Source organism: Argopecten irradians, chromosome 11, assembly GCF_041381155.1.
Source record: "Argopecten irradians isolate NY chromosome 11, Ai_NY, whole genome shotgun sequence".
In the NCBI taxonomy this organism is placed as follows: Eukaryota; Metazoa; Mollusca; class Bivalvia; order Pectinida; family Pectinidae; genus Argopecten; species Argopecten irradians.
The window spans coordinates 19,229,797-19,254,141 of record NC_091144.1 but is presented as its reverse complement, the minus strand read 5'-3'; the positions used below and the strand labels follow the sequence as shown (position 1 = coordinate 19,254,141).

The 24,345-nt window shown below is 35.4% G+C and overlaps 2 protein-coding genes across 2 annotated transcripts; one reads left to right on the top strand and one right to left on the bottom strand.

The window, feature by feature from the left end:
- The first annotated feature begins 3,122 nt into the window (after positions 1-3,122).
- On the top strand, positions 3,123-3,665 carry LOC138334457 (uncharacterized). Its single transcript, XM_069283115.1, has one exon. It carries the CDS (start codon positions 3,123-3,125, stop codon positions 3,663-3,665), a length of 543 nt encoding a protein of 180 aa, XP_069139216.1.
- Positions 3,666-18,946: 15,281 nt separating this feature from the next.
- Positions 18,947-23,991, bottom strand: LOC138334456 (uncharacterized). Its single transcript, XM_069283114.1, has 4 exons — positions 23,898-23,991; positions 23,273-23,506; positions 22,702-22,875; positions 18,947-20,527 (listed from the first exon to the last, which is right to left on the bottom strand). The coding sequence occupies exons 1-4, from the start codon at positions 23,989-23,991 to the stop codon at positions 20,310-20,312; spliced, it is 720 nt and encodes a 239-aa protein (XP_069139215.1). The 3' UTR covers positions 18,947-20,309.
- Between the last annotated feature and the right edge of the window lie 354 nt (positions 23,992-24,345).

Sequence of the window (24,345 nt, the reverse complement as noted above, 5' to 3'; positions counted from 1 at the left end):
TAAAATTATGTACAGATGATAGAATGTATAGTAATTAACAGTACATATTCTGTAATGGGAGAAGAATTAAATGTTTATCGTCTAATTCAAGTATGGATTTTGTGCTTAATGGTTCGACAGCTGGTACAATACAAAGTTAGGCTGACATAAAAATAGAAGCTAAAGTACTGAACCCAATACGTCTTAAACGGGATCTAGGAATAACAATAAAGAATGCAAACGTGACAGTCACTCAATCAAGTTCAAATTGCAGTTAAACCTTTTAGTGTTATGTAATTAATTTCATTATATATTTTTTATGTATGTATAGCCCCGGCGGCAGTGTGATATGAATTTTTTTTTCATACCTACAGGTGTAACACTCTCTGGTCTCGGGCAATACCCTTGTTTCGCATGAGGCTGTATTCCAAGTCTACCCATGCAATATAGCCTCGTGACGTCACAGCGACAACAAAATTAGTATTTTCTTTGAAACTACACTGGTTTTACTTTTTTTTAAATTAAAAGATAAAGCAATGACATTTGCTTAGAAAATATCACGTATTTTGATGTAAAGACAACTGAATTGCAGTCGCGATTTTCCCCTACTTTATTTCAAAATGGCAGAATATCATAGTTGTAAAATTGCAATAAAACGTCGAGGTATAAGAGAAAAAATACTGTTTCATATGTGGGTATGAAGGATAGGGATAGTCTACTCTTGGGATCACAAAATATTGTAAAACTTCTAATACTACATATCCACATATGTGAAAGCGTCTTAAATCATTTAGCCGAAAGTTTAATATTTCCCGAGGGCTTGTCCGAGGGAAATATCACAACTGAGAATAAGTAAACATTCACGTTACATGGTCACCAGGGACATAACTTGTTTAATTTTACGAAAATTTGCGATTCGCTGTACACTGGGTTAAATATTACTTAAATTCGTGATAGCGTTTTACGCTTCGTCCGTCATTGTACAATTTGACGGGGAGGAAACTCCGTGTGAAAGACGAGCGGTTACAATAGGGGCACGCGCATCAGGGAAATACGATGTTTTATTCCTCTTACGTGACGTGTTTCAACAAATCACAAACGCTGTTATAAACATGAGTTATAATAATAAGTAAAACAGCCTTTCGACAGCCAGGGTCAATTAGGAATATATGTACTTACAATCCCAGTCTCGGGGTCATATACAGGTTTATGTGCACAAAGATGAGATATATATTACATCTAAGGTTAATGTACATTTTAACTATCAATCCGACACTTGGTATATTCATATATGAGTTCGACTATTGTAAGAAGACATAACACGAATATATCATAGCCCCTCAAAACATACTGACTCATGGGAGACCGTCCATAAACTGTCATGGCACTGACTCATGGGAGACCGTCCATAAACTGTCATGGCTGTTAAAAGTGCGCTAATCTATTAAACCAAATCAAATGAATATAAATCATTTTACAATACCGAAATTATTAAAAAAGTTTATCATTTTATTTGTAATATTTCGTAGGTTGTGATAAGGAAATTTAGTTTTATACCTTTTGTAGGTATATGGCGTGTAATGATATACCTTTATGTACGTAGACAACTATTGTCATGTCATTTATTAGTGCCAATGACTTATTCATACTTGGAAGAGAAAGGAATGGGGCCACCTCGGGTGGCGATTTCGACGGAAGCAGGACAGTTGCCAGGTACTGACTGCTGATCGGTGGTTTTTCTCCGGGAAATCCGACTTCCCTCCACGTACAAACCTGGCATTAACCCTACTGTTAATAGATCGTTAAACTATGAAACCCAAAACCATGAAAAGGAAGTTGTTTCAATGTTTACACATTAACAAAGCTCCATAGTACTTCTCGATAGCTGTGTAGCGTTAGCAATGTTACATACCCAAGCAACAAAGTTAACCGGTACATTAAGATCCATTGAATACGTTGCTTTTGTTACGTTGATTTCACAATTAAAAATGCATGGAGATTTATATACATACACATATTTTCTTCTAATCTTCGCTGCTCGGATAAGCTGTTTGTCTTTTCATTTTGAAGGAAAATATTTGCTGTCACCATGGGGGCACATAGCCTTATAAAATACGATGTTTCATATCCCTTGAGGGAAATATAGGTTTTATCTCCCGGTCATACCATGCGTATCACCTTATCAGAGATACTATTATAACACGATACATTATAACATTGTTCTGAAATGATGACGACAGTCAAACTATTGTGGCCAGTCAAGACCTTGGGTGGCGCCTGTATATACCGCATACATGTTGTCGTTGGAAATTCATTTGTTCAAAGTCTTAAAAAGGCAAATGTTTAATTCTGAACATCAGTTCTGATTTACATTTGTGTCTTTATAAGTATTAGCTTAGCCAATCTGATTGAGTATTGGTTATGTAAAGAAAGTGGCAACACACTTTGTCAATTTATTTATTATCATTTTTCAACCTGACCCCATGTGGGATGGTTTTGATATCCTGTTGTGTCTGTTATGTGTTGGGTATGTGACATCTCTGTGGGAGGCTGTGGTATGTCCGTGTTACGTCTCCTTTTAATGGTGGAGCTCTTCCTTCAGTGACTTAATAGCAAACAAACAAACTCTCATCCGATGTCTGAAGTTGTCGGTAGAGACAGCTTAACTTCCTGACCATGGCAGATGAAAATACAAACATTGTATGCGCACAGAGCACAGACAAGAGTCGATTCGAATTGGACACATATGACAGAGAGCGTAGCTCGAACGGACCAAAGACCCGTTCACGAAGCGAACACTTTGGATAGAGATGTCTCGCTACCGTTAATCTATGTAAATCATCCATATATACTGAGCGCCGATGAAAACGCAACATTTTTTAATTGAATATTTTTCAAATAAGTGTTTTGATCATATCAAACAAATTAATAATGCAAAACTTACCTATGTATACAATAATGAATCGCATGACTGAACTTGCTCTCGGGCCGTGAAGCGGTCGGTTGTTGAAAAAGTACCTATCTGCACGTGCACTCGGTATAAATGCGCTCTTGGTCTACCCATTACACGTGTACAGTCCTTGTGGATAGGAAAACTGTTTTCCACGTTCAGATTTTGAAAACGCCGTTTAGTTTGGAAAACGATGCCACGACTTACGGATTCCCAGCGTCACGAAGTTAGGCGTATGTTGGCAGGCGGACTTCCGCGGCGTGAAATTGCGCGTAGAATGGGATGTTCGCCTTCTACTATTGTGAGACTTCATCGGCGGTACGTTCAAACGGGTTCTCTGAATGATAGACCGCGCCCTGGGAGGCAACGAGTGACGTCGGATCGACAGGGCCGTTACACCCGGGTGTCCCATCTCCGTGACCGCTTCCAAACTGCCAGAACAACAATAGGTATCAATGGAAGACAAAATTCGGTTTCTACTGTCGGCCAACGTTTGCGTAACGCCGGTTTGAAAGCCTGTAGACCCTTCCGTGGGAATATTTTGACACAACATCGACGTCAAAATCGCCTGACGTGGACCCGGAGGCATCGGCATTGGCTCATGCGCCTATGGAGACGCATACTGTTCACGCATGAATCCCGCTTCCATCTCCGTTATCGTGACGGTAGAATTCGCGTGTGGAGACGACGGGGAGAGCGTTATATCGATTCGTGCGTCCGCGAATGTGACCGTTGAGGTGGTGGCAGTGTCATAGTGTGGGGAGAGATATCCTTTGACCGCAGGACGACCCTTGTTATCGTGGACGGTAATCTGACGGCACGGCGTTACATCGGTGAAGTCCTACAAACTACCGTTGTACCGTTCTTTCGTAATCATCCGACGTCGACATTCTACAGCAAGACGATGCGACACAGACTTCCTTAATCAACAGAACATTAAATCACTGCCCTGCCTTCTCCCCTGACCTAAGTCCGATTGATCACCTGTGGGACCAGTTAGGTCAAGCTGTGAAACGACGTCAGCTACTACAACCGCAAAATCGACGTGAACTTTAAATTGCCCTTCAGGAGGAGTGGAGGAACATTCAGCCAGTTAGAATTCTGCGTCTGGTTCGGTCCATGCCACGTAGGTGTCGTGCTTGTGTGGAGGCAAATGGTGGCCACATTAGACTGTGAAACTGTGAAAATGAGTTTGGGGGGTAGCGTTGAAACGTTTGTCTCATCCCTATTGACGGGCAATCTTTGACTAGCTCACATGTAGGAAACGACTCTCGAAATGTATACCTTTGTAATGAAATAAAGATTTTTTTTCTGTAAAATTTTTTTTATCATTAAATTTTGCATATTATAACAGTGTTGCGTTTTCATCGGCGCTCAGTATATGTACAGTTGGAAAACTTTCTCGTAAACAGGAAACGGAAATTACAACAAGATACAGTGTTGAGCAGGACAGTTTATAAAGTCACACTCTCGCGTGATTACAAACAATATACTATGAAAAATTCAAAATGAAAACATCAGTGAAAGATAAACCTTCCAATTTAATTCTAAACTAATTATAATATTTACATTTTTTCTGAACCTTAAATTAAGCCGTTTTATGTGACCATTTGCTTCGGAATTTTCCGCCTGGTAACGGTAGAAGTATTCGTTGCTAAATTTTTTTTTCTACTCGGTAATTCAGCAAGTCTATGATTCAAATATGAAAATGATTTCAAGTAGTACAGTAAGGCAATGAACACAATAAGCAATAAGAACATAACGCATAACATCGATAAGACTAACTCTTTCATCGTTAGAAATCCGTTATTTAAAGGCATCTAAACTGCATTCATAACAATTATATATTTCTATTTGGAAACATTTTAAATAACTGATGCGCTTTCAGATAGGCTTTGTTTAAATTATTTTAAGGTCTTATGTGATCTAAAACCATTAAAGAAGCGAAACAATACATCAAATATAAATGGTAATGTGAAAGCTAGAAGACAATGAAATAAAATATTGTTAATAAGGCCATATTCTTAATATCACTTCAATTAATTGATGGGATAAATAGACGGTGCTCTGATGTCCTGGTTAGCGTCAATGCTCTTCAGACATAAAATAATTCTTACAAAGGGAAATAACTCCCAGCACTAATTCTTTTCTTAACGTACAGCTCTCCGAGGAAATCAATCGACAACAGAAACAATTAATAAAATTGCCAATCATTTTCTTATATTACTAATATTTGACATAAGTGGAATTGGGTCACGTAATACTGGAATACGTTTTACATAAAGAAAAAATAATCATCTCTTCATTGACATATACTTCAATAATTGGTTTTATATTGTTTTTTCCCCATGATATGTATTGTATATAGTGAGAGTATGGGCCAGAAAACCTCATCTTGGAAACTTCCTTTGACATGATTTCACAGCAGTACTGCTAATTGCATTGTATAAATTGTACATTACATATTTATCCTGACCATGTGCAAGAAGAGCTGTTCAAGTCAGCATGTAATTCATCAAGCATAAATTGATCAATTATTATCAATTAAAATTGTTTATCAATCATCATTAATTTCACTTTATTTAAAATCGACTTATACGCACATTAACTAACACACCAGTACATAAGAGGCACATTGAAGGGAACCAAAATGAAAAACAGAAGTGAAATGGACATTTTTCCTGTTTATCACACATACTCCGCCAAATCAAGTGATTCAATCTATGTGATATTTCTGCACATGCCACTATCTTGAATCAATTTTCATCAGCTGTGCGATGTTAAAAAAAATAATCGTGTCGTCAGGACAAAAACAATAAAGTGACGTCAGGATTTCAAGGTCGACTGAACAAAATGGCTGACGCCAATGGATTTTTTGTACGTCATTGCGGTGTTCAATTTTTTTAAAATGTAGGTTGTTGTAGTTTTGTAGTTAAGAACATGTATCTACGTAAATTTCATATAATATTTTTATGAAACTTGTCTCGCCAAGGTTCGTAAAACTGAAAACTGCTAAGACTCGTTTCATAAAAATCTCATATGAAATAAACACTCATTTGAATGTCCTATATTTCCCAAAATTGTAAGAACATACACTAATAGTCTGTAGATCAAATCGCGAGATATGTCTATAGTGAGTGCATGAACAGGTATATAATGCAAAGTCAAAGATAGTATCAAGAACCTCAAAAAGATATATAACTTAAATGTTTAGTGTTAAGGTCAGCATCAAATGTTCCACTTGCAGGTCGTGCTAGTGGCCTCATATATAGATGGATTTTGATATTTTAGAGATGCAAACGTTTTTAGTCTACCGTTAATTACATACTTATAATCATTTTCTGAACCATCACAAAATCTTCTAATTAATGTTTCCCATGATGTAGGTTATCTTATGTTTCCCGGCGTCGCCCTAATCGTTGCGTAAACTATCAATGTGTCACTACGCGGCAAAACGAAATTAGAGTCATTATGTAGATTTTATTATTTTTTAAGCGTAGCCGTGCTTAGATATAGATACGTATTATTGTCTGTCCCGAGAGATATGTAATGCTTATTCAGTCAAGAAGTTTAATTATTTCAAAATCACAAGTGCATTCTTTCTATTTTCGTTTCAAGGTTGGTTCTGATTATATAATATTACGCCCTTCAAACTTCTTTAATAAATCTTCTCTATGGTAACTCTGACATTTACAAAAACTGTACTTCGATATTTTGTATGCACGAGGTTCTCAAACATCCTTCATCGTGTCTTTTAGCATACATGTATGTCAGTATGAAAGTGTTTAAAAGAGTACTAGTGATCATACCTATCCATACATGTACGTTATTGTACATTCCGACGTATTTAACCATTTATATGCTTCATGCAAAGGAATATATATAGGATTTTACATGAGTGTTCATTTTAAATATTAAATGAAAATAGTTTAAGTTTTTTGTTAATTTTGCGAGCCTTGGCGTGCAAAATTTAAAAAGCCGAGACAAAATCTACATTTCGAAGCATTTGAACGTCAAAACGCGATGCAAAAATCCAGCGGAAGCCGCCATTTTGTCACGTGCTCGAATCCTGACGTCATGCCATTGTTTACTGAAGAATAGTCATAACGTCATAATGAATTAACAACCGATGAAAGAAAATCGTTCCAGATTACACTGGTGTAGTATGCAGAGTTCAAAAAGTGAGAATACGCCTTTTCTACCGCGATGAAGATAAGTAATTACCGACTTGAAAAAAGGAAGATTTTTTATTTATATGTCCAATTTATAACGGCCACAGTAATTGTGGATGTCCTCTCAGTTTGTTATGTGTTGCACATTTTTAATTGTTGAAAAGTTTGAATATATTGAAAATCAGACAAATGCACCAGGAAAAAAGATTTTTTTGTTTTTTTTTTACATTAAATTGAACATTTTATATATACCGGTCCATCATATTTCTTTCTAAGCACATCTTTGCGCACGTCTGTTAGTTGTTCTAGTCTTATCGTAGACATGACATTAAAACAAACTTAAGTAATCGTTTCTGCAGTCGCCATTGCGACTAAATATTTTATGATATATTCTTTTTTATCCAAAGTGATCCTCTCCTTTCTAACGTCTGCCTTAACAATTTCACACTCTTGGTCCCGAGTTGAACGGTGTCCTTGTGATGAAGTTTCTTGTTTATCTGTCCTGGCTAAGACACACAAAATGGTAGTTTTAACACCTGCTAAAAAATGTCCTATAGTGGTTGGTTGAATTGCGCTTTACGTCTTTCATTGGGATATTTTGGGGATATATATGGTTTATATATGGGTATATAAGGAGACTGTGTTTATTTGTGATTTATCTCTATGTAATGTTATTTTGTAGTTCGGCCTTTAACGAGATTACATAGTGTTCAAAACATATACATGTAATTGAAGTATGAAATAAGGTGAGGCTATCATAAATATAACATATTGAAAGCACTCACCACACTCAATCACGACGGAGAGCATGGACTTTAATGACTGTTCGTAGGTGACAATCCTTTGCGAATAGATCACTCTTGATTTGAGAAATATGTCAAATTATGTATCATCAGAAGATATCATTTGGTTCATTAGTAGCCGTCCATTGATTGATGCACTCAAGGCCTTCTGTGCGGCTAAATGTTCATTCTATTGGTGTATGGTGGGTAATTCAATCTACCTGCCGGTCAAATAACAGCATAGCACGTGACGGACTAATAATCACCTATTTTTCCCTAATTACACGTGCGTTTATTCCAGCGACACCTTCAGACTCATCTTAAACTGACAATCCTCCGTAGCACAGGACGCCTGTGTTTTGATAATGATAATTTAGTTCGGTAGAAAGGTAAATTATCCCCCGGAAACGTAAAGGAGAGGTGAATATTTTCTTCATTTATCGTTTAAGTACAAGATATTGCATTTTGACGGCCAGTCAGAATTGAATCAAAAATGGAAATGTCTGTACTCATTATGGTAAAGTGATGACTTTAACCATTATTATTAAAATTTGATGAGAATATTTAATAAAAGTGTTTTCTTGACGACTCTCGAAGACGTCTGCAAAATATCTCGGACTTCGATTTAATCAAACACGATTCAGGTACAACCTCAAAAACCACCGAATGAAATTCGCTCTCGCTTCACCATCAACATCTGAATTTGCTTAACAATAATCAAAATGTCAAAATGATCATGTATAAAAATATTTTAAAAAATGCTTTGTACTGTGTTAATCTTAATTTCATTTATAGTTGAAGCATTACATTCCTAGGTCTAAATTCCAAAAACAGCTCAGAATGAAATAAAACGGAACATCTTTGTCGTCTGAGGAATTATTTTTATGATAGCATGTCCATATTCTGCAAAACCAAATCTCACTGAAACAACCCAGGTACGAAAACACGAATCCTGTTAGAAGATGGCATTTGCGAACAACGAATCATATAAAACAAGCTATCAAGGTTTATTATCGCGGCGGTACGTAATGTCTCCTACACGTGGGCATGCTTACTATCAAATTGGGTCCTTGTGGGAAGCCGACCAGGAACCTAACACGTCTTAAAAGGCCATTTTAGCATTTCTAGTAAATCATTGTGTAGACATGGTCAGGACTCGTGATTCAGCTGATGAACTTTTAAATAGAAAATGACTTTTGTTGGCTTTCTTTTGTGGTCCCATGGTTTTAACCATTATGTAGTGTCGGGGTATTGGGTGGTTTGATACACATTAGGATATACAACAAAATTAAAGTTAATTTTCACTTTCATTGCTTCATGACGTTTTTTGAAAAACAATCTTATATTTGACTATAATAACCAAAGCAAAACTGACCAATGTATGAGAGATTAACATTTAGACATTAAATCCTATTGTCTATTAGAATCTGACTTACAGGGACACTAAGTCAATGCATTATAATTCAAGTCTCAAACTAGTTATGAATTGTTTCCATATTTAGCTTTTAGACTATTTGTGTCTAAGATAAAAAAATAAATGTAAGCGCAATTTCAGTGGAGGGCAAAAAGTTTGCGCTCGTCGGCACTTCTTGAAAGGAGGAAGAAACCATAATAACATGATAGTACAGAAAGAGCAGAAAGAAAAAAAAAAGTTCTTGTCAGTCACGTATGCCCGTCATGTCAGTTTTCATGTCAATGTTCTTCACTATCTGAGTTTATTACCAATGTTGAGGTATAAGACAATGTCTGACAGTTCAATATTTAATAAATTCATAGATTCCTGAGTAATAATTAGGTTGCACTTGTTTGTTTTAAATACACATTACTTGTTATGGTTATATTCAAGATGAAACGACTCTTTTGTTCATTTTCATTAATATGTTACAAAATAACAAGTTTTAGGGAAATTCAACTGGTCATAAATATACCTACAATACTTAAAAAGGACTATGTATGATTTGGGCCCTTTTGGCCTCCAAATCCATTAAATTGTTAAAAATTGTGCCGACACATTCGCAGTAAATAAATTTTCCATTTTCACATCCGCTTAATTTATACATATTTTTTATATGGTAACAATGGCAGCTGAGCGGTAATAATAAAAAACGACCATCTTTTATGAATCGGAAATTTACCACATACACTAAATATTTCAGATTCAACATCTTAATTTCGTAGCACTAATTTGAAAATTTGATGAATTTGGGGGCCAACAAGAGCCCAAACCATACATTAATTCCGGAACTGCCTGACCCGTAATTAGGCTAAGAAATGATTAAATGAAAAATGTCGGTCAATGTTATTATATGGGAAAATGTGAAATTAATTTTAAAAAAAAACTTTTCATTTATCGTCATTTTATTTATCTCAGAAGGCAGTTTGGTATATTAATTTACATAATTGTTCACAATTTGGTTAACATTAGGACAGACACCGCTCACCAATGGATGAACATGCATTTGCAAATTATTTTTATTAAATACTTCAGGTGCTATTATTAAATACACCTTTTGTAATATTTTAATATATATAAAAATTATACCAGATGCATTGATATTTAACAAAGCGATATTTTTGAAAGACTGTGAAGTTAATAGCATCTCTCACCAGTCCGGACTTTTCAAAACAGAAACTGTATATCAACAAAAATATGGCTAGCAGCATGAAGGCTTTCTTTTTCTTATACTTTGCATTATATTTAATATGCATAACAATAGTATTCTTGCGAAAATTCTAAATATCAATCTATTAAGTTTCAGCAACAGAGACTCGAGACGTTAAAGGAATAATATGAACGCTTCTGGATTAGTATCCAGGTAAATATATATAACATTGAAGAATTATTTAATATGGTATGACATATTCCTATACGCAATGAATATTCTATAGGAGTAAATATCAATCGAAGAAGGTTGATCAAAACAACTACGTGCAGACTGGGGTCTCAAGAAACAGTTTCATCGTTTTGTTAAACATAACACATATTGACTTTAAACTAAGTTCGGAACGTATAATAATTTAAAGTATGAATAACCGATAACATTATGATTAAATCCATATTTTGTTACCTGAATGATACTAGTTCAGATAGCTGAAAAGTAAAACTAACTTATTTAGCGGCCTCTTTCTTTATTCACCACGAGCATTTGTTCGTTGTGAGCCGGGCCTATACAGATGACATAACTATTGTCTGTGGCGGTAGTACAGTAATTAGTTTTAGGGCTATATACGCAAGATGAGCAATCTTTAACGATGTAGGCGGAACGGCGTTCATTAGTGTAATTAAAGCGTAATTGGTCCTCATTAGGATACTTTATAGGTTAATGAAGGTGTATATAGATCAGATAGAGGTATTGTGCAAGTAAAAAACGGTCGTTCCTGTCAGAAATTACAAATACCAAACCTCATTTTGTGTCTCTAATTGTCATCTACTTCAACTGAAGCAGCTACACCTAAATGACCGAGGCACAATCATAACTGCCCGTCATTGCTGGCCTCAATGCATGATTGTATGATGCGACTACATTAAGGAGTTTTCTCCGTTGTTAGTTAATGTTTATATTAATGCCATATGTGCTATCTCACTCAAGTTTGTAAATGTCTGTATGTTTATAATACCTAAACGTATAACAAATGATGATAATTGAAATACCTTTCTATTATTCATTTGGGCCTTAGCAAAAACTTATGTCATCTCCGTCTACAAAGTGATCTACCTTCGTTCGTTGTATCAAAGACCATGTCGTATATATATATTGGAATGTGTGTTTATATACAGGGAAAGGAGAGTGCGTTAGAATTGTACCTGCTGCATCATCGTAAAAGGCGACTAAATTTAGAATATTATTTTTCTCTTCTTCCTCCTCGCACTTCATACTCGCTACACACTGCATACATGGGGGATCATCTTACATGACCCTGGCTGTGAATAGGACGTTAAAATTTTGTAAGGACGGCCTCCCATGTATGCAGTGTGTAGCGTGTGTGAAGTACGACGTGCATGTTTTGGGAGACTGCGGTATGTTCGCGTTCTGTCTTCTTGTATAGTGGAACTGTTGCCCTTTTTATATTGCTATATCACTGAAGCATGCCGCCGAAAACACCAAGCAACATTCCCCTCCCGGTCCCGTTATACTTACAACGGACAAACCAGTCGTCCAACTCCCTGTGTCCCAACTCCCTGTTTGTTGAGTGCTAAGCAAGGCAGAAACTACCACATATATATAGACTTTGGTGTGTCTTGGCCAGCGGACAGAACCCAGAGCCTTCCTCACAGGGGCGAACGCTCAACTCAAGGCCAAAAGTGAGGCGGTGCCAAGGGAGGCATTAGGAAAGATTAAGTCAGTTAGGAAGAAGAGAGAAAAGATAAGATCCTAAATTTTGTCGCCTTTTACGATCTTGCAATAGGGCCATCAGGTACAACTCTAACGCCCTCCCTGCAGGACAAAGACGTTAAAACTAACAAACAAAAAGCGTTCAACAAGTCAAGGGAGACGTTAAAAAAGAGAAGAGATAAGATCCTAAATGAGTCGCCTTTTACGATCCATGTTATAAGGACATCAGGCGACGCCTGCAGGGCCGCTGTGTTGTAACTTATTTTTATACGGCATCATTCACAGCTCAACTCATTAAATATTATTATTATTTCAATGAAAAAGTCAAAATGGTCACCTAGTTACGGAGTTAATGTAGATAAGGGTATATACCAGACTAACCACAACATTTAAGAATTAGTACCATAACCACCTAATATGATTGTTAATGTCAATTTGATTGCTTTTAAATTTCCATGCTGTTTCGGTATCAATATAAAATCAGGAAAAGCTATTAGTTAAAAGTATTTATAATCTAATACAAAGTTTCAAAGTAAACATTGTTAATGAAGCAGATTAATAAGCAACAAAGCAAAATACTTCAGAAAACTAAACTTCTAACGCAAAAATATCTCCATTAATACATTAGTTATAAGACTGGCTAATGTACTACCTACGTTTATGTTTGTAATAGTTGAATCTCATTGAAGAATACAACCAACTAATGATACAAAATAACAAAGCTATACACACAATTGGAAATATTCTATTTCATTATTGCTAAGCATGATATTAATTATTATAGCAGCTTTACCAGGTCATACACAGACGATTGATATAGTCATGGTAAAAGGAGGATAACTCGAATGGTGCGCGCTGCGACAATAAAGTGCGGAAATGGTGGATCCTGTTACATAGTACCTTTACATAAACTTAACATATTCTTTGTCATGTGTATTAGTGGCAACACAACTGATTATTACGTATATATATAAATATATTTTGTTAAATGTACGATTTTTGTTCTAATAATATAACAGGTTATTGTGTCTCCATATCAAACGCCTACATCGGTTACCACCAAGACGACGTATGAAGTAATGTGTTGGATATAGACTTGGTATAGTGGAGCAGATAAGTGCAGACAAATGGCCAAATTGCGCACGTTATAATAAAAGCATGAAACTTGGCGCAAATGAAGTTAAGGCCAACAGAAAACTTTGTGGCCTTTGAGCCATCGCGAGTTAGCCTTATAATGAGGTCACTGGCGGCCATTTTCCAAGTAAAGTTTCTGTTTCTGATTTTTTTTCACTTTATATATTTCTAATTGATGTATGGATGGAAATAAAACATTTGCGACATCTTATTTTTTAAAATTGATAGCATTCATAAAAATTCTTACCGATATGACGTCATTAAGCGCCATTTTCCAAGATGGCCGCCAAAATTTAAATTTTTTCCAAAACCTCATTACAGATTTTGTTTTCATTTTTTCATTTATTCATTCCTTATTGATTTATGAATGAGAAATGAAATATTTGCGACACTAATTAATAAAAAAGTAATAGGATTTAAAGAAATGTTATATCTATTTGACGTCATTAGGTGTCATTTTCCAAGATGACCACCAAAATTTTTCAAAAACCTCATTATAGATCAATGGTGAGTAATGTTTCTGTTTGTTTTTTTTCCATTTTATTAATTCCAATTTCATGTGTGAATGAAAAATAAAATATTTGCAGCACTATTTTTTTTAGATTAATAGATTTCAGAGATATTTCAAATCAATTTGACGTCAATTTTCAAGATGGCCGCCAATTTTTTTCAAAAACCTCATAAAGCTCAATGGTAAGCAATGTTGATATTTATTTTACTTCATTCATTCCTCATTGATGTATGAGTGAAAAATAAAATTTGCTATACTATTTAAAAAAGAAAAATTATAGAATTTACAGAAATTTTATGTAAGTTTGTCGTCATTTTCCAAGATGGCCGCTGATGAAATTTACCAAAAACATCATTTAGATTGTTTTTCGGCCTTTTTGCTATTGTTTTTTTTTCAATTTCATTCTTCTCAGTTGATGTTTGTAATATCAGCACATGTACTAGGGAATGCTATATGACGTCATTGCTGCATTTTCTAAGATGGCTGCCCAAAATATTGACCGTTTTCTTTTTTTCTATGAAGTCTATCGAACTTATTTCTTTTCTTTTTCAAATAATGTTTGAACATTTAACAAGTAATTTTATGCATTTCAAATAATGATTTTGATCAAAGTACTTCAGGGAAATTTAATACGAAGATATTGACTGCTATTTTACAAGATGCCACTAAAATCGCCATGTTAATGATTATTTTTTTGGCCGATTCGTTTCGTAAAATTTTCCAGCTTTTACTGTATAAACCTTTTGTCGCATTAAAGGGCAAACTATATTTTCAAATAAGTTGTATTTCAGGTATATCAGTAAGATTACGTCAAAATAGAATACAAGTTTTTGTAATCTTTTCACCAAACTGCAAATTGCATTTTGAAAAAAATAGTTCTCTCCTTTCTTCACATCAACATATACAATGTAGATAGAAAGTGTCGTCTAGACAAAAAATAGAAGTCATGTGACTACAATCACTCAAATGGGTGAGGAAATAATTAACTCCAGAAAGTTCAAGATCTGTTCTGGAACCATCAAAAATTCAAACTGTGCTACACGATGTATATAATAATCAATCCTATTAAAATACAGATCATTTATGGTCAGTACGCTTAATGAGAGGATCTGACAACATCTCATTAGGGGTCACTGCCAGGTGACCTATACCGCTACCAGAATCTTGACTGGAGACGAAACTGTTTGAAACAGCTGTCAGAATTATTTTCGTGTATGTACGAGTAGTCATCTTGCCAAAATGCGACGAAATAGCGTTTTCAAACAATGTGTCATGTTGATTTGATTTGAAGTACAGGTGGTATAATGTCATTTGAACATGACCCCTAATATTGGATGTTGTCAACGGAGTTGTTAGAAGGATCTGCATTTTAATCAAATTGTATACACTAATGGAATGCAAACGCAAATTTCATTGCTACCTAAAACAAATTCTAAAATAAGTTGACCTCACGTAGAATCATTTCTATTGATCTTTCCTTCCAATAGAGAGCGAGAGCAGTGACTATATACTTTGAATGTTTTGTTTTTAGGTCACCTGAGACGAAGTCTCAAGTGACCTATTCTAATCGCCATTTGTCCGTCGTCGTGCTGCGTCCGTCGCATGTCCGTAAACAATTTACATTTTCGACTTTTTCTTTAAAACTGCTGAAGCAATTTCAATGAAATTTTGCACAAACCTTCTAAGGCATAAGGCCAATCAAAATTGTGAATTTTATGGTCCCCACCCCCCGGGGGCTGTGGGACGGGCCAAAAGGGGTAAAATTGAGTAAAATGTCAAAAATCTTTTTCTCTACTCACAGATGTGGTAGAATCAAATACTCTTCATAGATAGAAGGTATTAAGGTCCTTTACAAAAATTGTGAATTATATGACCCTGGGGTCTCTAGTTTCCCCCTGGGGAGGAGGTTGCGTGTACTATAGTTTATAGTGGGAAAACACATTTTTGAGCATTATTTGGTCATTTGTAATAAGAAATGAGTCAAATGTTGTCAGAATTATCAGTATGAGATGGCCATTTAATCCTATTAATAAATTTTCTATGACTGACCCCCAGAGGCCTTAGGGGGCGAGGTCAAAAGGGGTCAAATAGGCTAAAAATTCAAAAAATCTTCTTCTGAAATTCTGGAAATGGTAGAATCAAATACCTCCATAGATAGAAAGGTCTCAATGTCCTTTACAAAACTTGGGAATTATATGAACCTGTGGTCTCTAGTTTCACCATGGGGAGGATGTTAATTTTACTAGTTTATATTGGGAAAACACATTTTTGAGCATTATTTGGTCATTTGTAATAGGAAATGAGTCAAATATTGTCAGAATTATCAGTATGAGATGGCCATTTAACCCTATTAACAAATTTTCTATGACTGACCCCCAGGGGCCTAAGGGGCGGGGTCAAAAGGGGTCAAATAGGCTAAAACTTCAAAAAATCTTCTTCTGAAATTCTGGAAATGGTAGAATCAAATACTTTCATAGATAGAAAGGTCTTAAGGTCCTGTACAAAAATTGTGAATTATATGACCCTTGGGTCTCACGTTTCCCCTTGGTAAGAGGGTCAAGTTTACTACAGTTTATATAGGAAAAACACATTAATGAGCAATTTTTGCTCAATTTTCATTGGAAATGAGTCCAACTTGGTAAGAATTATTAGCCCGAGATAGCATTTCAATATCATATCCATATTGGTCCTTGCCGACCCCCTGGGGGCAGAGGGGCGGGCTAAAAAGGGTCAAATAGGCTAAAACTTAAAAAATCTTCTAAAATTTTGGAAATAGTAAGATCAAATTATTATAGATGGGAAGGTCTTAAGGTGTTTTATAAAAAAATGTGAATAATATGACCTTGGGGTCTCACGTTTTCCCCTGGGGAGGGGTCAAGTTTACTTTAGTTTATACAGGAAAAACAAATTTGTGAACATTATTTGCCCAATTTTCATAGGAAAGTAGTCAAAGTTGATTAGAATTATTAGCCTAAGATATAGCATTTTAACATCCATATCAGTCCTCGATGACCCCCTGGGGGACCAGAGGGGCAGGACCAAACAGGGTCAAAATGATTAAGATTTCAAAAAATACTTCTAATTTCACAGGTTTGATGGAAGCAAATACTCTTCATAGTCTAAAAAGTCAAATTCATAAATCACTGACTAACTTCAAGGCCCAGCATATAGTGTTTATGTGTCTTTAATTTGTTTCATTATTTGTTTCATTATATATTCTAACTCAGGTGACCGTTAAGGCCCATGGGCCTCTTGTTTAATCTTTTATTTATGATTCGACATTAGACCTAGAAATACATGCCAATGAAAGCATATGATCTGTTTGAAGGCACATACATGTACATGAATGTACACTATGACTACAGTATTAGGTTGACAGTATAAAGATAAGAACATACATTTTTTTTAAATAATCATAACCATCTATATTTTTATCATGCTATCAAGGTTGGTTGATGCAATCACATTCAAATGTAGTACCTAGTTATCTTTGTAGAAATCAAACAATTTTGACATAAAATTAAGAGAATTAAAGAGTTCTGAATACATATTTCAGTAGTTTTCTTTGAAAATTCTAAATATAACCCTCATAACATTTAAATTCTTTATTTCAACATTACGTCTGAAAGTAAAAACTGACAAATAATTATGATTTAAACATATTGTTGGCAATCTTGAAAAGTGGCCACTTTTTATGTTTTGTGTATTGCGATGAACTACACTATCTAAAACATACACACTGCATGCTCCAGATCCAATATCAGGTATTTAAGTCTTTAAGAACGTGTCAAGACGTAGTTTAAAAAATAAAGTTATTTGACTCATTGACCTTGAATGAAGGTCAAGGTCATCCATATTATGAATCATGGTAGCCCATTATATCAGCACGTTTCAGGCCTTATAACATGTCTTTAGGCCTTCCAGAACTTGACAAGAAGTGGTTTAAATATAAGGTTATGCCAAGGCATATGTGACCTTAAACAAAGGTAAAATTCATTCTCAATAACATATCAACTTGTGGTAGCCCTTAATTTATTTCAGCATGCTGTAGACCCCCTATCAGATCTCTAGAAATTCTAGAACTTGACAAAATGTCGTTTGAAAGTGTTAGGTGTTTTTTTTTGCCCAATAAATGAAGGTCAATGTCATTCAAGTTTACAAACTTGGTAGTCCTTTATCTCAGCGCTCTACATGCAATAATAGGCATCTTTGCGTTCCAGAACTTGACAAGAAGATATTTTAATTAATTTTAACGAAGAATTCCACTTTTGAACTTTGACCATTATTTCCAACCGGAAGTTTTCGTTTTAAAGAAAAATATTACATAAGTTGTTGGTGGCTTTTTTTTTTAAATTCTAAATAACATATCCAAAAAAGAAAGAAATTCGTTAAGCCGTTGGTGAAATGTTGAAAAATGTAAGTTTAAAACAGGAAGCGAGTTCAGAGCGGCCATATTGGATTTTTGACCAAAAAAAAAAAATGGCTGCTATCACACCTGGAAAATGGCCGCCAGTGACGGCATGTTAATGTCTGCAAATTCCTTTTCATTCAGAAACAAAATGTTTATTAATTCAGTTTCAACATTTTAGTATCATTTATGAAGGAAAAAAGTTTGAAAATTAGAAAATTCTCTAAAGATTAATCTATTACGGAGCTTTAATCAAAAGATTTTCTTTTACCCTAAACTTCATTTGTGCCAAGTTTCATGCTTTTATCATAATGTGCACGAAATATGCACTTATCTGCCCCACTATAGTGAGAAAAATGCAATTATGAAAAGACTTCTCTGTTCGAATTTATCAACAGGAGGTGTTATAAGTGATTTCCAAACTACATATATGAACAAAAAATACGGACGATAATTCCGAAAAATTCTCTGTGGTCACATAAATATATATTATAAACATATATAACAGTAATTTCATTTCAGTTATTCACCTTCAGTCGGGTATTACTTCAGGAAAAAAGTTCACTATTCAAATAGGTGTCGATGTTATGAGCATTGAGCCCGATTTTACACATTTTACAATTCTCTTGTATGAACAAAGAAGCCCAAACGATTTTGAACAAGAAGTGTGATTTTATTACCTTATCTAGTTACAACGACAACGGCAATGTACGATACAGATCACTAGAAGAAGAAAGAAAAGAGACCAATAGCCTCGTAACTTCCTGGACAGGTCAACAAGTCTAATATGTCCTGTCCAGTAGCATGTGATTTTCTAGAACAAAAAAAAAGTGGCCGCAATTAGCATTACGTATCTGAGTTATATGATTATATGTTATGAAATTGATGACTTACACAAGTAAAATGACGTAGCACGTGGACCACATATGTTTTAATAAATATTCAGGAAACATCACTTCGAATGAATTTACCTACAACTGGATGTTGGATGGGGCGGAGTAATGACAGATGATAGTGTTCCTGGCTATATATAGCTAGTGACTTATCAGAGAGAGTACGAAGCACAACAGTCTAATGAGTAAGTGTCATTATTCACATCACACTGGCTATGTCTCACAAAACCTAAGCACAAAACAGTCATCAAGTAGAATAGGCTACCTACAGCTTCCGGCAAAACAAAACTCCTAAAAAATGTGTTTCGTAACCTTACAATTCATTTATGTTACAAATGGTATTTTTCCCAAAAAAATTGTCATGGCAAAGACATTTTCTTATAGCAGTTTTTTTGTGACGATAAATTGTTATGTGAAAACAATTATGTTAAAAACTTATCAGGTCTGTTCCTTCTCCCATTCTCAGGTGTACAATTAATATCTATTTAGCTTCAAAAGTGATGTTTTCTATCAGAATATTTTTTATATTTTTAGTTTTACAAGTTAAGAAATACAACTTAAATTTCCAAGTATTAATACGAATAGATAGAGTCATTGCTGACGGACACATATGTGTCAATATAGGTCTATGTGGTCAGAGTGCAGCCTACACGAATGTACGGCCCTATACCGCTTTGTACACTGGTGACAATTTATATTACCCACCCTCATTAGTCGCTAATGAATCAGGTTCATACAATCAAAATCTTAAAAATTCAAGCTTAGCATTATACATTTCTTTGTTATCAATTTACTGTTGACTATGTTCTACGTAAGCTGGAATCGTTGACGAAACATAAACTTTAGGTGTAGGACGTCCCTTTATACATGTAGCGTATATTCATAGTAACACAAATGAAAATTTTCCTTAATTACCTGCTAATTAGTCTGATAATTGCTGCCTTAATCTTTTCCATTCGAGTTTATGAGCATGTCTTTAGATGTATGTATGTAAGCCATAATCTCCTAAATTCACCAGAAAAGCTGATATCGTTGTCGAAAGTCAAACTTTGAAACAGAAATGCCACCCATTATTATAACTCCTCCGGAATACGTCCAGAGAGGTAGTCACTGACGAGAAAGGTAAAGTTAATCATGTGAAGTTTATTAAACTTTTTCGCACACGAAATAGGCTAAGTGTGTACATGGAAGGTCAATAAAGAATGAAGAAGAAAGTGCTACACAATCCTCCTCGACTCCAGGAATTCCACCGTTATTTGGGTCACCTGTTGCCCATCTAGAGTCCGTTACATTCACGCCAGTACTCCACATATACACTCCCTCGGTCTGTTTGTCTGTAGCACCTACCAACACGTAACTCCCACCTGAAAGGATTGACGGAGAATCATGTTAATTTTAGGGTTTGAAATCAAATCTTTGTTGCATTCCATGCAAGAGTATTAAGGGACAGTGTAGGATTTCCCTTCTCGCGCCCCACTTGTCCGTGGGACAGGGACAGCTTAGATAATGCTTCAAAAATTCACAGCAAAATACCTACGATACAAATTTGGCGTCGACGTTTTAAGTATAAAAAACATTACATGTCAGTTTTTTTAAAGTTTTTTTATTTAACCACATTTCATCTTTCACATATTTATTGTACATGTTTGAAATCCTTATGATTCGACTGAACTGTATTGACAGTTGTTATTGATGTTTATAGATAATTCATGCAGACAGAAAAAATATATGGCATCAATTTCATCTTGGTTCCATTGAATTAAAACTTATCTTTGTCAAAGAATACATGTGATTAATAGACTTATATTGCATGCTTGTTGGTTTCACTATAACGATACGTCGCTTACACATTTGATATTTGAACATTGACACTTTTAACTTGATTATTTAGCTCCCGAAAGGCATATGTCGGCCTATAAGAGAGCCGAAATCTGGGGATCATATATTTCTGGTTTTGAAGAAAGCGCCTTCAATCACCGCCATGTTCAGTTCAGTGACTTCGGGTTTTGTCGGATTCCGAATCGTATTACGTGACTGACGTTTGACACGACATGCACGTGGTGAGCCAGGTAACTAGCGTAAGCGCACATGTGTTTGTTTACGTTTTCCTTCTGGCTTATATGAGAAAATCATGCTGGTATATGTCAACAGAATGAGTATTTGATACATCCAATTCACACATTGCCGTAAAATATTGTTTGTATCAAATATTGTAATATGCGAGCATTATTTTCTTTGTAGATCCAGTCTCCTGAGGTCGACCAATTGTTTTGTTTATGAATAATTGTTGACATTTTTTCTTGGTTTCACAACTTTCGCGACAATTTTCGGAAGAGTTCGGATTAATTCGGCATCTTCCGAGCCTATTTTTCACGTGTACACGTTAAAGATTTTTTACTTTTATGATTAAAAACTCTTCCGATGCTGCAACTTTATAAAAAATGGTAAAATTAGAAAGTTTAAAACTCAGACAGACGAAGAAAATTATGTATAACACTTAAACAGTTTTTACTTTGACGCAAAAGGCGAAAGTTATAGACCATACAACTTTAAAGACTATATTATCAGATCTACCGGAATAGTGAAGGTAAGGTGAGAAAAGTAAGAATTGATTTTAATCTTTAACTGACTTGTGCAGATGCATTATCAAAGGAATACTTTAAAATTTTGGTGTCTTTATTTTTAACATACATAAAAATGATAATCTTACATACGAGTGCATTCAGTGTGAGGCTGGTTGCATAAGAGTTGGTACATGCTCAAGCTACTCCGTATAACGCAAACTTAATTCATTTTTACCGTGTCTTATAAACTTTGCATCATTCAGCTTAGTTACTTGAAAAACGTGTTACACAGGTATCGTTCCAAGTGACCTCGTTTTTGCTTCTAGGAAGCCGAAACATCTAGATACATAAACCGCTGGATTTGTGAAGGTAAATGGCATGTGTTTTTATGATATGATCAAAACGATTGCGTATGTACACGTACCTACCTCGTTAAACCTCGACGTAATGACGTAAATGGATTGGCTGTCAAATGCGTAACAATAAAGATAAATAAGTCTGCTGCGGGAGCACATTATAACCCCAATATCAGTTATATTGCAATCTTAAATTAGTGATAAGAAGTTGTGTAAATGATTTTAACCTATTTATATTACCTTGAACGAAAGTGAAAACCATTACTTTGAACAAACGTGTAAGTCCTTCCTCCCAGCATGCTTCATACACATGTTTGTCGACATACCTAGTATTGCAATGTCTTGCAGAGTTTAGTCTAGGAGACCCGTGATTCTGAATAAAGTTCAAGGTTATTTACTTGAACAGCCTACATTCACCTCTAGGCAAGTATTTTCCAAACCTAATATCAGTCCCATAAGCCTTTTGGTTATTTAGAATAAGTGGTTGAACTATAAGTGTACACAAGGCGGACGACGCCGGATGGAACATAGCAATGATATGACAATTCAGCTCTGATGACCAACAACGTACTTTGGTTTACTGTATGATAAGCAGTACTTAGTTTGCTAGATACATACTAGGGTAGTCAGGAAGCGCCGTTATGCGGTTTATTTTGTCATTTGTATCCAAGACGGCAAGTCTGGCTCCAACGTTACTGCAGATCAGCACTGCAGTAGCCTCATCCACTGTCACATCTGAAACCAACCGGACATACCACCCCGGCCATATATTGGTGAAGCCATCAACTTTCCCTGAAATGCAAAGTAGAGTATTATAAAAGTTTGCTAACCGAGATCAAGCTGTACGAATTTGTAAATCTGTTTGAACAGTAGCGATGCATTTTCTTCGTACCACAGGTTTCAAAACGAAATATAACTCGGCAGAAGATCTTACTGACCCTGACTGGAGAAAGACAAGAAATACCAATTCGGATAGAAATGTTGTATAATAAATGTCCCAATGAAGATTTTGCCCAAGTTGAGTCGTCATGTAACCTACAAGTGACATAACGACTCTCGGGTGGTCAAATGGTCATCCCATTTTGGGGGGAGGCTGTCATCGATTGTTGTTTAATGACTCGCTGATTCTGATATCGTATAACGTATCGTAACAATACATCATTTTTCATTCGTTTATCATAATACTTACGAAACCATATACGATTCCCCGGTTGCGACGAGGTGCCGGTAATTCCGTTTAGACAATGGCATTCTCCGGTGGCGTTATTGAAGGAAGTCGTTAGATATTCAACAGGGTCGGAGCAGACCAGGAGACACTCTAGTGATGAGGATGCTGTAGCTATCAATATTGACGGACTGTACTGGTGGTTACTATTAGTCAGGTCCTCTTGCCAGTTATGCCATCCGACTGACGTCCCTATTACTGCAGTAGAACAAAAAGATAATTAATAGGTTCTGCTCCTCGATCGAGATACAAAAATGAACATATAAGTCTATAAAAGTCGTAGTTTCTGTCCTGCTTTACTTTCAGCATACATGAGTGGAGCGACTGGTTCACCAGCTGTGAGTATGATTTCGGGTCTTCCCCGAACACCAACTCTGTATAGGGTGGAGTGTTTTCATAGGGGTTAAGGTGTGTTGATAGGGAGATATAGTCTATCTCAGAATTGTTCCCGGTGCAAGATCACAGGTAAATCTCAGGAAAATCAACTCACTTGTAGTTGATCAACAAATCAATAACTGTTAATTATTGCCACGATGCTGCAAAATGGTGTATAAAACAGTGGCATACTTCAGAAAAAAATCATACTTACCATGATATTTGAAATTATCAACTCTTAAATCATAAAAGGACCCTTTTAAACACTTAGCGGGGGATTTCTCTTTTACATCAATCACTATTTTCATCTGTTTTGTGTGATATAAGTAAGGCTTTCGATAAAGAACTATAAACGAATATCAATATTTATTAATCCAATGAAAAACCGATAAATACTTGAGTACCGCAAGATTCAGTACTTGCTCTTTTCTTTTCCTATTGTTTATAAATGACTTAACAATGTAATATTGTATTTAACATTCTTTGCCGATGACACATCTCTGTATTGATAATGATGATGACTTTTTACTGACATTAACACTTGCAGAGTTCTTGAATGATGATAAATCATCAATTTCATTATGGACTGATCTGTTTAAAAAGTTACCTGCTTTAATGTCATAGTTTGAAATAGACTATAACTGAACTTCAAGGGGTTCTCT